We start from the raw sequence: 12,293 nt of genomic DNA, 5'->3' as shown, positions 1-12,293 counted from the left end.
TGTATGGTACTTGATAAAGACCATTTCCAGATCAGAACAAATACTATACGTGATTTTGTCTTGCAATCTTGATTTGCGGCATCGTGTAATGTTTGCTTTAATGCAGAATTGCGTAACAGACGAGCTTTACCGTAAGAGCAGATCTATTTCGAATAAATATACAACCCAATAAGCTGCATTATACAAAAAGTACAGAAGAGGAAACACAATTCTAGCGTATTTATCAACTATATTATTATCTTCACCGTCAGGTATCTTTTCTTTTTTCTGTTTTTCCATCTTTCGTATGCGCTTCCATCCTTTCTTGGGTGTTTCATCTTTCTTAGGGTCGGCGATTATGTCAGCAACTCCATCAAAAGCTGCTACTTTTTTCGCATCTTTTTCCCCGCCCTGATAGAAAAAAAATGTCATTCTTTTACATTCATACTTTGACGCATTTTTTTTTCAGGGCTCCCAGAAATTTTGAAAATAAAAATTCCCTGACTAAATAACAGTTTTCACTGACCTTGTTGGGCCGCATGGGCGAGCATGGGCCACATGCATAACTTTTACCTAGGCCCCACTCTTAAAATATAACACAGGATGCCCAACGTAATTAAAAAGTCTGGCATAAATGAAATACTTCAATATTTTTTTCATTATTTGAAAATATTTATCAGTCTATCCGAAAATTGCAACAGTATGAGTATCACACGGATACTCAAGGTTAACTTTAAAAAACATTCCCTGAATTTAGGTGAAAATCACAATTTCCCTGACTAAATAAAAAATTCCCTGACTTTTCCCTGACCCCTGGGAACCCTGTTTTTCACCTTGTTTTCTACCCATGGGTCTTTACATTTGGGTGGCACCTTTGGCACTGAAAACACCTGATTTTGACTAAGAGTTGTTCAACCAACAAAATACTTCATTAACTCTAGGTTTGGGAATTCTCTAGAACCCTGATATTCGAGTCTAATCTTTTCCGTCAAAATAATAAAAATTGCGGCGAATTTCAAATAAAATACGATCTTGATGATCATTCCATCACGATGCATAAAGATTTGTTCAACTACTTACATCGCTAACTTTCGCGGTACTTTCCACATCCAGCTTCTCGGGCTGGAAACAAGATTGAAATAACAAAGTTATTAAGATGCAATCTTTCAGGAACTCTAAGACTAAAATCAAAGGTCGTACTTCACAAAAGCCGAACCTAATGACAAAAAGGCCACCTTGTTATCCATTGTTTCAATTAGGTTCGGCTCATGTGAAGTTCGACGTTTGACTGAGCCTAGCACTACAGAGTGATACGTACGAGTAATCAAGGCGCTACTACACCAAGTGCGCAATCATGCTCATCAGTATATCTCGTGTCACAACCTGTGGCTTTAAGTTCGTTCGCTCAACCACTCACATTAACTTACATTAACTTTTACTCCGAATCTTTACTCTGACAATGGGCTAAAGTCTGAAACGTCATTATGTACTGTTTAAAAAACGAGTAGGAGTGTTTTATCAGGTATAAAAGCACGAGGCGTAGCCGAGTGCTTTTATACTTGATAAAACACGATCTACGAGTTTTTTGAACTGCTTAAAACACTCATGAACAATTTATAAGATTTTGGTTCAACTGGAGCCACCATACACGTCACGAACATGGATTTTTATACTTCGATAGAGATTTGACGTCATGGGCATGCGCAACCAGATTCAATAGAAGCTCCCACACGTTGGATATTGCGTGCCAAGGAAAAGACTGGCACGTTAGTCAAAGATCATTAGGGTTGACTATGACCTTGATGAAGCTCTATGTCTACATCTAAACTTGGATGCATACTTCATCCCTGATGAAGTCATCCTCATAGTATTCGAGTGGTCTTTATATAAAGACACATGTGTCTTTATATAAAGACACATGTGTCTTTATATAAAATCACTTGAATACTAATGAAGAGGACTTTATCGAGTATAAAGGTTCATGCACGTGACGTGTATGGTGGCTCCAATTGGACCATAAGCTTATGAATTATTAATGAGTGTTTTAAATTACGGTTACAAACGTTTTACACGTGTTTAAGTAATTCCATCTTATGGTTAAACACACCAACGCTATTCCAGCTAGTAACCGCTAATCACTACCACTGCTTAAATTAGCTCGTGTAAATAGAGTGCTCACACTAAATCCGTGAAACAAAAACTAATTTTTAGCACTAAATAGTGATAATTAAACAGTAGAAAACAAAGGATTCTGTATGAAATAGTACTAATTAGTACTATTTAATGTTCACGGTTTTAGTGCGTGAACTCCAAAGATATATATATCGAGAATCAAAAGTAAAATCAAATTAGGCATTTAGATATAGATGCTGAATCAGATATCTTTAGTCTACCTTAGTCTCGATGCCTGTAAATTTTTTTAGCTAGTTCAAGTACTTACTTCATTAACTTGTGCACTCTCCACGTCGAGCTGGCTGGGCTGAAAACGAAGATACAAAATCTCGCTTTAGAAAACTACTATGACTTGTATGTCATGCAGAGCAGTATGCCCGACCTGTGAAAAACTCACCTCAAGGTCTCAAGGAACAGAATGATGCGCTGCGGCACGAATAATACAAATACCGACACTACAAGTCCCTGCTCTCCACATTCGTTCATAGCCAAAAACTCAATTTATGTGGCAAAACCGTTCACATACAAATGTGGGGAAAATTCTGTCTTCGAATATTTTGTAGCTTGAATTGATGTGACAAAATTAAGTGAAGTCGGCAAATGCCAAGGTTACGCTAAAAATGGCAGCATCCGGCTACGCAATCAGCTGTGGTACGGTCACTGTTCGGCGCGGCACGTTCCCACATACCTAAGGTGAACTTGTAAATTGTCCTTGTGTTACGAGGGTTAGTGACTCACTAGCAAACCTGTGGCCCTCGTTACATGATCGAAGTGGAATTTAGAAGTTGATATTTGTGGAGGGAGGCAAACTGGAGAACGCTTGGAAAACCCGAGAAAAACAGGGGAGAACCAACAAACGACTCTCACATACGATACCGAGTCCGGGAATCGAATGGCATTGTTGTAAGTCGTACGTTCTCAGCGCTACACCAACCGTGCTTCGCTGAGGTAAAACGGGCAGAAACTTCGTGTGCAACATGTTTTTTTCAAGTTGCAGAGAGAATGAAGCTTGTGTTCTTATCTTGCGCGCAACAGGCTTTCTGTGTTGCAAGAAGTAAAAGCTGTATCAAAATTTTGAATCAGATAAATATGTTGAGGTCATTAAAAAAAAAATAGACCGACTTTATGGTACAGAGTTGACGACATCTTCTGAATCAATGCAAGCGCACAAGATCAATGCCCATCTAGATGCTCGAACACGCGTTATATGGTACCACGGCGTGAAGTGCACTGTCATTGCTTCAATGTTACGAAGTCTGCCCTATTTGCTCTACAATTAGAATTATATTACGATAACATGAGTGATGCTCGAGGGCAGAAACCCACTTAGTAATTATAGAATAAAACTTGGATGGATGTTACCTCTTTAGAAGTGGACTTGGCTGCATTGGCCCCGCCTTCAAAGGCGTGCACTCCTTTCACTAGACGAAGAACAGTCGTTCCAGTTTTAGTAATTTTTTTCGCATGTGACTCAATGTATCTAGAGCCAGGATACTCGATGAGAGCGCTAAACACGAACAAAAATGAGATCATCAAAAACCAGTCGATTGCTTTGACGTAGCTAACTCTCGGCATTGACGATTGGATTCCGAAGATCAACGTAGTGAGGGCGAGGACTGTGGTGATCCCGAGCGCCACCCGAGCTGGAGGTGAATTTCTTGGGATCCAAAAGGTTACCCAGCTTAGAATGGTGATGAGCATCGTTGGTATGTAAGTTTGGACCACATAGTAAAACTTCTTGCGGCGAATGAGAAACGTCACTTTAAGAATTGTGAAACTCCCTAAGATCAAAATAGGAGAAAAACATGAATCATCTGAGATATTCAGTGTCAAGTCTGAAAGCTGACACGAAATGAAAAATCTGAAATACAGAATCAAGATTGATTGATAGGATTAAGAACGAATTAAAACAAAACAAACAAAAAAACAACTTAAATTCTAAAGAGGACCAACGAAGACTGTCAGACAGACCATCAAAAAGATATATACACAGACTGACAATTAGATAGACATACAGATATACGGATAGCTGAATGGATAGCGGGAAAAAGAGCGAGAAACAAACAGACACGGCTATTCGTTTAAAGGGAGGTAGGGTCAAATGACCTGTTAGTGCAAGTCGTCTATTGACAGATAGTCAGGTGGTCAGGCGGTCAGGCATACCGAATGACAGACAGGAATAAGTAGATTCACCTACCTGTTGGATAACTGGCCAAGATCTTTGTCGCCGAGTACTCATCCAGTGCAAACTGTGACAATGTAACTTCATCAGCTATGACTATTGAATCCTTATATGTAGGAGAGACCCAAAAAAGAAAAAGTTCATCTGTATTCATGCCAACTGTAATTAACAACAAGCAAACAAACATCGCGATAAGTACAGGTATTGATCAGTACACAAAACAGGTTCAAATGGTTATGATGAGGTACAGTGGTTATTTGCACGAAAAAAAAAAAACTCATTTCAAGGTTTTTCTTACCTCAAATCCCGCCCCCACCCCCACCCCCCCTTGTCTAAAAATAACTAAAATAGACACAAGAAGTTCCATACAAGTCTATTGAACGATTTTAATATAGATAAAGATGGATTCATAAATATCGAATTTTTGCAATATACATAAAGAAAAAACCGAGAATGGGCTGCCTGTGGAGTTTCATCGTCGTCTCGGGACTACAAAACACACTATTTCCCTTGGTCCCAGTAAACAAGTGTTAAATGATTGACGTAGACTTACAACTCTCAATGGATATGCTGCAGTATTGCTTGTCCATTGGATAGTTTAATAGGTACATCATACACGTAGCAACAACAGTCATCCTATCAATTAGAAGTATTGCATGCATTAGTTTGACTTAGGCCCCGTCCACACGTAACCGGAAATTTTTGTATCCGCAAATTATTTTTTGCGGATACGAAAATGTTTGCGTCCACACGCAGCGTATTCGAATCGTTATCACCGTCCACACGTATCCGCTTTCGTAAAATTTGTGGATACGGATACAAAAATTTGCGGACACGTGTGGACGCAACCCGTATCCGCAAAAATAATAATTTGCGGATACAAAAATTTCCGGATACGTGTGGACGGGGCCTTAAGGTGACTACCTACTATGAATAAAAAATCCATTCATGGAAAGGTTTTCAATCACGATTTTTTTAACCCAAATTTAAAATCTGGAAAGAAAAAAACTAAGGTGTTTCCCGAGGTCGTTTTCGTGATATTCACAATTAAACATAAGCGTATCAACATTTTTTGAAGAAAAGAAGCGATAAAAAAATTACTACCAAAAAATTCAAAGCTTGACTACTTGACTAATATTCAAACTTTTGGCTTTATTTTTTTTATTTTTTTATTTTTTTTTCAGGAATCCTAAATCATATATAATTTTACAAATAAAGGTATCGCCATCAAATGAAGACAAAAAACATCACGAAGAAGATATCATATACAATGAACAATGAACAATATACAATGAACTTCCTATAGATATAAGAAGGATGAAAAATTTTAAGGGTTTTAAAAAACTTTTAGATGAACACTATAAATGAATTTATCATAAATGATCTAATTTATATTTTTATCATTTTAGAGACTATTTTTCATTTTTAGTTTTTTAACATTTTGTTTCTTTATGTTATTTTCAGCAGGACCCCCATTGATAACAGCATTATTGTTGAAGGGTCTTTATCCTGCATAAATATTTGTATTATTATTATTATTATTATTATTATTATTATTATTATTATTATTATTATAGGATGACGTCATCAATGAACGCTCGATGTTTCAATTGTTTATAAAAGCGATCACATAATATTCAAGATTTTAATCAAAAAGACACCATACCTTTGACTATACCATACTGTTCCATCTGGAAAGATCGTAAGTAAAAACTGTTTTGGAGGGGCGTTGCTGGACTTCTCGTTGTTAATGTAAGTATCTGGCTTCCATATCTGCTCCATGATGTCACCACTAAGCGTCAGATTCCTTGCGTTATAAGTATCCCCAAATGCAAGTCGTGGATCTTTCCAACTTTGTCGTAGAAAGAAGGTGGTTGCAAATTGCTTTTTCACAAAGAAATATCAAGAATTTTTTTTTTGCTATTTTTATAATGTATTCAGATTATTTCCATTCAGATTTATTTACACATGGTAAGCTTCATTTTAATGTCAAAATATTAACAAATATAGCGAAGGTGAAGTAAAAAAATACACAACTGATAACAATATGTAAGCACTTCGGAATTTCACGAAATTTTTTTTTGGAAAATAATGCATCAAGTATCAATATTCTACCCAAAATTAAGGCCATACCTCCGCAAATGAATCTCTAGTCAAGAAACACAGCAAAGTATTTTACAAGTCCAAAAATGGCCTATTACAGTTAAAGTATAATGCATAACCCAGGGGTTTTTCCCTCGTTACTACTCCCCATGATAAATTTTAAAACTTTCATTTCTTACCATTTCCTGTTCGTCTAGTCCTCCTATTGACGTTACGTGAACACTCACCGATACTCCCACCGGAACACCTGTAAAAAAACAGTAATCAGTGTTATAGACCAAATTCAAAACTTGCACCGATGTGAGGCTTAAGTTGTGAAAAAGGGATCTGGCGTGACTCAAAGTAATCTGGCGTGATTTAAAAGTCACGAATCACGCCAGATTCCTTTGTTTACAACTTAAGCCTCACATCGGTGCGAGTTTTGAATTTGGTCTATAAACAAACTTTTTCCAAACTTACAATGAGAAATTTTATTCATATTCATATTATAGATTGATTTTTGTCTTGATACCCCATTGATTCCCAGTTCATAAAATCCCATTTTCCTAGCCCAAGAAGGCGTATCCCAGCTCCCATTTTATTCCCTCAGGACCCTCTAACATCATTGTGCTTATGACTGCAAAACTTATCAACTTTTTCGTTTGTTCAAATCTAGTTTGTAATAATTTAAAATTGATTATGGAACTGAGTATGTGTTATTACCTTCGAAATTTGGTCGCAATCGTTTATCGTAATAAGTAGGGTCCAGAAGATCTTTAAGAACTTGTGATGCATTAGCAGTAGACCTTAAAAGATATTTATCATAACTTTATTCACAAGACAAAATTCTGGCTACGCCCCTGTAGGGCTTTGAAATGAGTAAATAGTCACGGATAGTAAAAGGTTAGTATTCGTCCCACAGGGGCCCCAAGCTGTTTGCCCCTCTCGTATACTCCAAGGTACTGATATTGATAACACTTTGCCTTCTTGCTATAATATTCAGGTCTGTTTTCAATTCTGGTGCGTATTCTAATTTGACAAAACGTGAACTGAAACCCCCCAAAAGCAGAGCTTGGCATGAGCTTGGAAGCATATCTCATTAAAAAAGTTTGTTTACCTTGTCGAAGCGACCGGGAAATACATACAAAGCATGATGACCAATGTCCAGCTGAACACAATCAATGATGCTTCTTTCATTTTCTTAAAAGTTTATCGGGTTTGAACCGCCAAACTCTGTTAGTTGAAAAGACATCTGTCAAAAAAAACAACGGCAAAGCATGTAAGTTACTAATAAACTTACAAATAAAGCAAACTAACAAACAATCTAACTAAAAAACAATCTGCAAAAATTACCTTCACAAATTCCTTAGCCTTACTTAAAATTTTTAAAGTGAAAAAACGTTTCAATGCCGGAGTTTTGATTGCTTTTGTAAATAATAAATATATAACTATATATATATAATAAAGATAAAAATGGAAAGGGAAAAACAATTTGAAAAAATGGCAATACTCAGTGGCAAACTCGACAATGTAAAGTATTTTTACACACGACATTTAAATAGGTTTAAAAACATTATCTGCTCAATGAGTAAAACTTTCGGGTTTGAAATATGATTTCCTATTGAGCTTATTTGCTTAGCTTTCCACGCGTCAGAGCCAAAACACGCTTCAAGTAGACCTTATTAGCTTTGGACAAACCGATGAAAAAGTTTTAATTGTTTTGAGAAACTTCAAGCCAAAGATTGTCGTCTTAGGAACATCCCTTGGTATTTCATTCAAGCTTATTACTTTAAGCTCTATTTTAATTCAGGAATAAGACATTGAACTTCATCTTAGCTCACCTTCATAAACCTTTTTCGTTTTTGATTATATGCTATATTTTTCTTACCTTTGAACTTGTTTATTTTGCTTTGACCTAAATTATTCCAACTTTATAAGTCTTCTTAACATTTTAGGGGAGATTATAAGCATTTACCTTGTAAAGTCGAGGTTTTTCCTCATCTCTTTTTCCTAAACTAGACTTTTGTGGACTTTCTTGTCAAACTCAGCTCAATCACTGTTGTCACCATGGTGATAATTGTCTACGTTTGTCATGACGTCAGTAATAGATCAAACAGGAAATAAACTGGTCAAATGATGAAAAAAGCATATCCAGAAATTATTTAATATGTGGGGGGAAAAATTCTGCGACAAAAAGAAAAAAAAGAAAAATAGAAATAAAAACACTATATAACAAAGTATTTGCATAAAAATTTGAATCATTGATGATCTAACATAAATCGTTCTCTCAATCATCCACAGGAAGCCCATAACGCTGCTGTCGGATTTTGTTTGTTTGTTTTTCACTTTTAACCTCAGAGCCCAGTCCAATCTCGTTCCCAGTAAACTGCCTGCGTTTTCTTCGAAAGCCTCGGGTGAGTAAGAGAAAAACTTAGGCCTGTCTCTTAAAATTGCTCTGTTTTGTCAAAAACTATCTATTTTTTACCAATAATCTAAAAGCGTTGCCCAGTTCCCGTACAGCGCCGACGTAGACTGCAAATTTTAAAGTCCGGCCGAAAGTCCGGCCTATAGACCGGCCTGGTTTGCAACATATCCCCAATGCAATTACATTATATATTTGAAAGACAAAATTAAGGGAAAATTAACTAGTTCATATACGGTTCTCTTGACAAAACAAAACAAATATTACACACTCAGTTCAAATTCATTGCTTTATTTCCAAATTGAGTGCTCTTGTCTGTGTACACGTACAATAATAATGATGGCTGTAATTGAATACGCGTAAGAAATGAATACTAAGAAACGTAAGAAAGTTGAAATTTTAGCGTTAAGTTTAGGATGAGTTGGCACTAACTCAAAAAATGCCCTATTATTGGGCCCTTTTTGAGACGTAACTCAAACCGCTTCATATTTTTCTTTGCTCTTCTTGTCAATACCAACTAATGCAATGATTCGTTCTTTGGCTTTATCATATTCACCCTTAGAGAAGTGTTTTTTCAGGACGGGATCAGAAAGACACAGCAGATCGTCCGCAGCACGCGCAAGGGTGAGCAAGGCTCTAATGTAACTACTTGGTTGCACTCCATCCAGGGCTACAGCACGAATATCTCGCACCAAATTTTCCTCAACACCTAATGAAAACAAGTGAAATGTCAAGTCAAATGAGTGAAATGTCGATAAAATATTCTGAAGAAATGAATGTAAAATCATCACAAAGATGATGATGATGATGATGATGATGATGATGATGATGATGAAGTTGATTAAAGCTTTTTCAAAATAGGTTGGTTAGAGTTTTTGGCTTGCTGCACCTTTTATAGATTACTAAGCTTGAAATGTATCATATTCAGATGTAAATAATGTCTTCACAGAAGAAAATATACATAAAAACCATGAAGACACAGTTTAGGGAAATTTATATCGTCATGACATTTCACTGATGGTATTCTTCTTGTTCATAGTGCAATTCATTTAAGACATTATTTGGGCCCGCAGTAATTGGCTTAACGCTGTTGTGGTCACCCTGTCATATATATCACAGTATTTTTTTCCAGTTATTATATTTCCAGTTTAATATATGGTGAAACTAATAAATAAATAAATTCAGGCTTGGAATGGAACATCAACATGCAACATGCAACATGCAACATGCAACATGCAACATGCAACATGCAACATGCAACATGCAACATGCAACATGCAACATGCAACATACAACATACAACATGCAACATGCAGCATGCAACAAAACCTGATATCAATGATGGTGTTGGTTGGTGGTGATGATGATCATATGCAGGTGACAATGTTTTGTAACAGTGAAGATGCATGATCAATGAAGATTTGAGAAGTTTCTCTTTCCTAAGGGCAATGGAATTTACATTCTACATTCATATTACAGTACTCAGTGTACTGTGAAAATCATTTCCTATAAAAAAAAATCAGTGTTAATAACCTGGTTTGACAGTTGGATATTTGCGCCCAATGAACTTTTCTTTCATATCAAGGACCCCCATTTCCACCAAGCTGTCTAGTGTTATAGTAGAGCAAAGATTCCTGGCCTTCATATGTGTGATGTCCTCGTAAATCCAGTGCTTGACTTTCTCAGGTTTATCAGGATGTTTGCTATGGTGCTTCAAGATACTGTCGAACATAGCTGCATCCAAATATGTTTCAGTTGGTTTGTCAGAAAGCACCTTCAAGTAAAGAAAGAAAGAGTTAAAACATGAACTTATCATTAAATATTTTGATTTTAGTAATGGCCAAAATTTCAGTTCCAATCATTTTCTCTCTCATTCTCTCTTTCCATAGACCTTTTTGCTTTAACACTACCTTTGAAGTTCATGCAATATAAAAGAAATTATATAGAGGACAACAAAGTTTGTACTGAATGTGAATTCCTTTTTCTTTTAGTGAATGCATGTACATCAATAATTTCCCCTAACACCGTAACACTGTTCTTCTCATATTGTGCTTTATTTGCTTTGCTTGTGTTAGTGCCAGTGGGATACATTAGGCTTTCAACATGCTTGATTTAATAATACGTTTCATTAATCTGCTATCAAGTTACTGGTAGTACATCTTGCTCCAAATCTCAACACAGGAAACCCAGAGTTCTTTGTTGATTTGTTTGTTCAAGTACAGCTGGGCTCCCTGCGCAAGTTAGAAATCGATCACACTATTATACAGAGCACCTCTAATTTAGCAAATTTGCCAAGTTAGAGTGTGATAGCTAGTTTAGAAAAAGGCGAAAATATAGCTCTGAAAAGTTGTGAAATTTTACAGAAGCTTGCATGGTCACGGGGAGCGTGTCGTCACGCAACGCAACGCGTGACGACACTAAAATGGCTGCGGGGTTTGTGTTCCCTAGCATGCAAACTTCTGTAAAATTTTACAACGTTACAGAGCTATATTTTCGCCTGTAATATATCACTCTCAAACCTGGTAAATGTAATAATTTGAAGTGCTTTTTAATTCCAGCATTATCGATAGATTTTTGCTAATTAGTCTATGTAAAAAGTGTAAGAACCGTGGAAGGTTATGTATGGCTGGCAACTAAGCGGCCACCAGGACTCCAATCGCACTTGCATTCTTTTCAAAATCTACCGAGGAAGAACTATCCTCATCATTTCAAAGTCTGGCACATAAAAGTTTGTTAATTATTCAATCCTTCTAAGTAAAATTCTCATCCTCCGATGATTTCTGAGACCCCTACAAATACAAATACACTCACCTTGAAGACGATAAGATCGTTTTTTATTCCCAAGGTTTTATTAGGTACTAATTCTACTTCTCCTTTCCCCAGCACTACTAAATCAAGCAGGACTGCAGCAGCAGCACCACCATTCGTCTCGACGCTGACTTTCCTACCGTCTACATCTCCACTCTCAGGATCTTGCCACAACAAACAGAACGCTTGAGACAGGGTGAGTTTTTGCTCACGAATTTCGTCTTTGTCAAAGTGTTCCGAATTAATGACTGCCAAGACGGCTTTTGCCATCTCCTTCGCTGTTAAATCTACTCGGACACCGTAAGATGAGGCAGCTGCTGATCCTCCACTGTATGCCATATTGACGATCGATAATTCAAAGGGACTAAGATGTTTTCAACTCTCAATTCTCTCTGATTAAAAGATTTAGGTTTGGCTTGGCGATATAGGCTTCTGTTTACTAATATGCTATATACAGAGAGAACACTTGTTTTGATTGGTTAAGGGACATGTTGACTCTAATATGTACATAATTTAAACATGGTTGGCAGCCCAAGCAGTGTTTTTTTAGTACTGTAGTGTGCTCCCACTAAATCCCCGAAACAAATACTAATTTTTAGCACTAAATAGTGATAATTAAACAATAGAAAACAAAGGATTCTGTATGAA

General features: G+C 36.6%; 2 protein-coding genes and 1 long non-coding RNA gene across 3 annotated transcripts; 1 reads left to right on the top strand and 2 right to left on the bottom strand.

The window, feature by feature from the left end:
• Positions 1-50: 50 nt before the first annotated feature.
• On the bottom strand, positions 51-7,567 carry LOC116295511 (gamma-aminobutyric acid receptor subunit beta-1). Its single transcript, XM_031703342.2, has 10 exons — positions 7,533-7,567; positions 7,139-7,221; positions 6,616-6,683; positions 6,000-6,217; positions 4,887-4,969; positions 4,349-4,492; positions 3,514-3,932; positions 2,420-2,458; positions 1,060-1,101; positions 51-390 (listed from the first exon to the last, which is right to left on the bottom strand). Exons 1-10 carry the CDS (start codon positions 7,565-7,567, stop codon positions 127-129), a joined length of 1,395 nt encoding a protein of 464 aa, XP_031559202.1. The 3' UTR covers positions 51-126.
• Positions 7,568-9,108: 1,541 nt separating this feature from the next.
• LOC116295502 (uncharacterized) lies at positions 9,109-11,984 on the bottom strand. Its single transcript, XM_031703333.2, has 3 exons — positions 11,649-11,984; positions 10,371-10,611; positions 9,109-9,546 (listed from the first exon to the last, which is right to left on the bottom strand). The coding sequence occupies exons 1-3, from the start codon at positions 11,982-11,984 to the stop codon at positions 9,311-9,313; spliced, it is 813 nt and encodes a 270-aa protein (XP_031559193.1). The 3' UTR covers positions 9,109-9,310.
• On the top strand, positions 11,239-12,066 carry LOC116295504 (uncharacterized). Its single transcript, XR_004197025.1, has 2 exons — positions 11,239-11,359; positions 11,721-12,066. It is a non-coding gene; the product is annotated as an uncharacterized LOC116295504 (long non-coding RNA).
• The last annotated feature ends 227 nt before the right edge of the window (positions 12,067-12,293 follow it).

This window comes from Actinia tenebrosa, unplaced genomic scaffold (assembly GCF_029948245.1).
Source record: "Actinia tenebrosa isolate PJP-AT-01 unplaced genomic scaffold, QUT_ActTen_1.0 PGA_scaffold0__85_contigs__length_37466705, whole genome shotgun sequence".
Taxonomy (NCBI): Eukaryota; Metazoa; Cnidaria; class Anthozoa; order Actiniaria; family Actiniidae; genus Actinia; species Actinia tenebrosa.
This window is presented reverse-complemented; position numbering and strand designations above follow the sequence as displayed.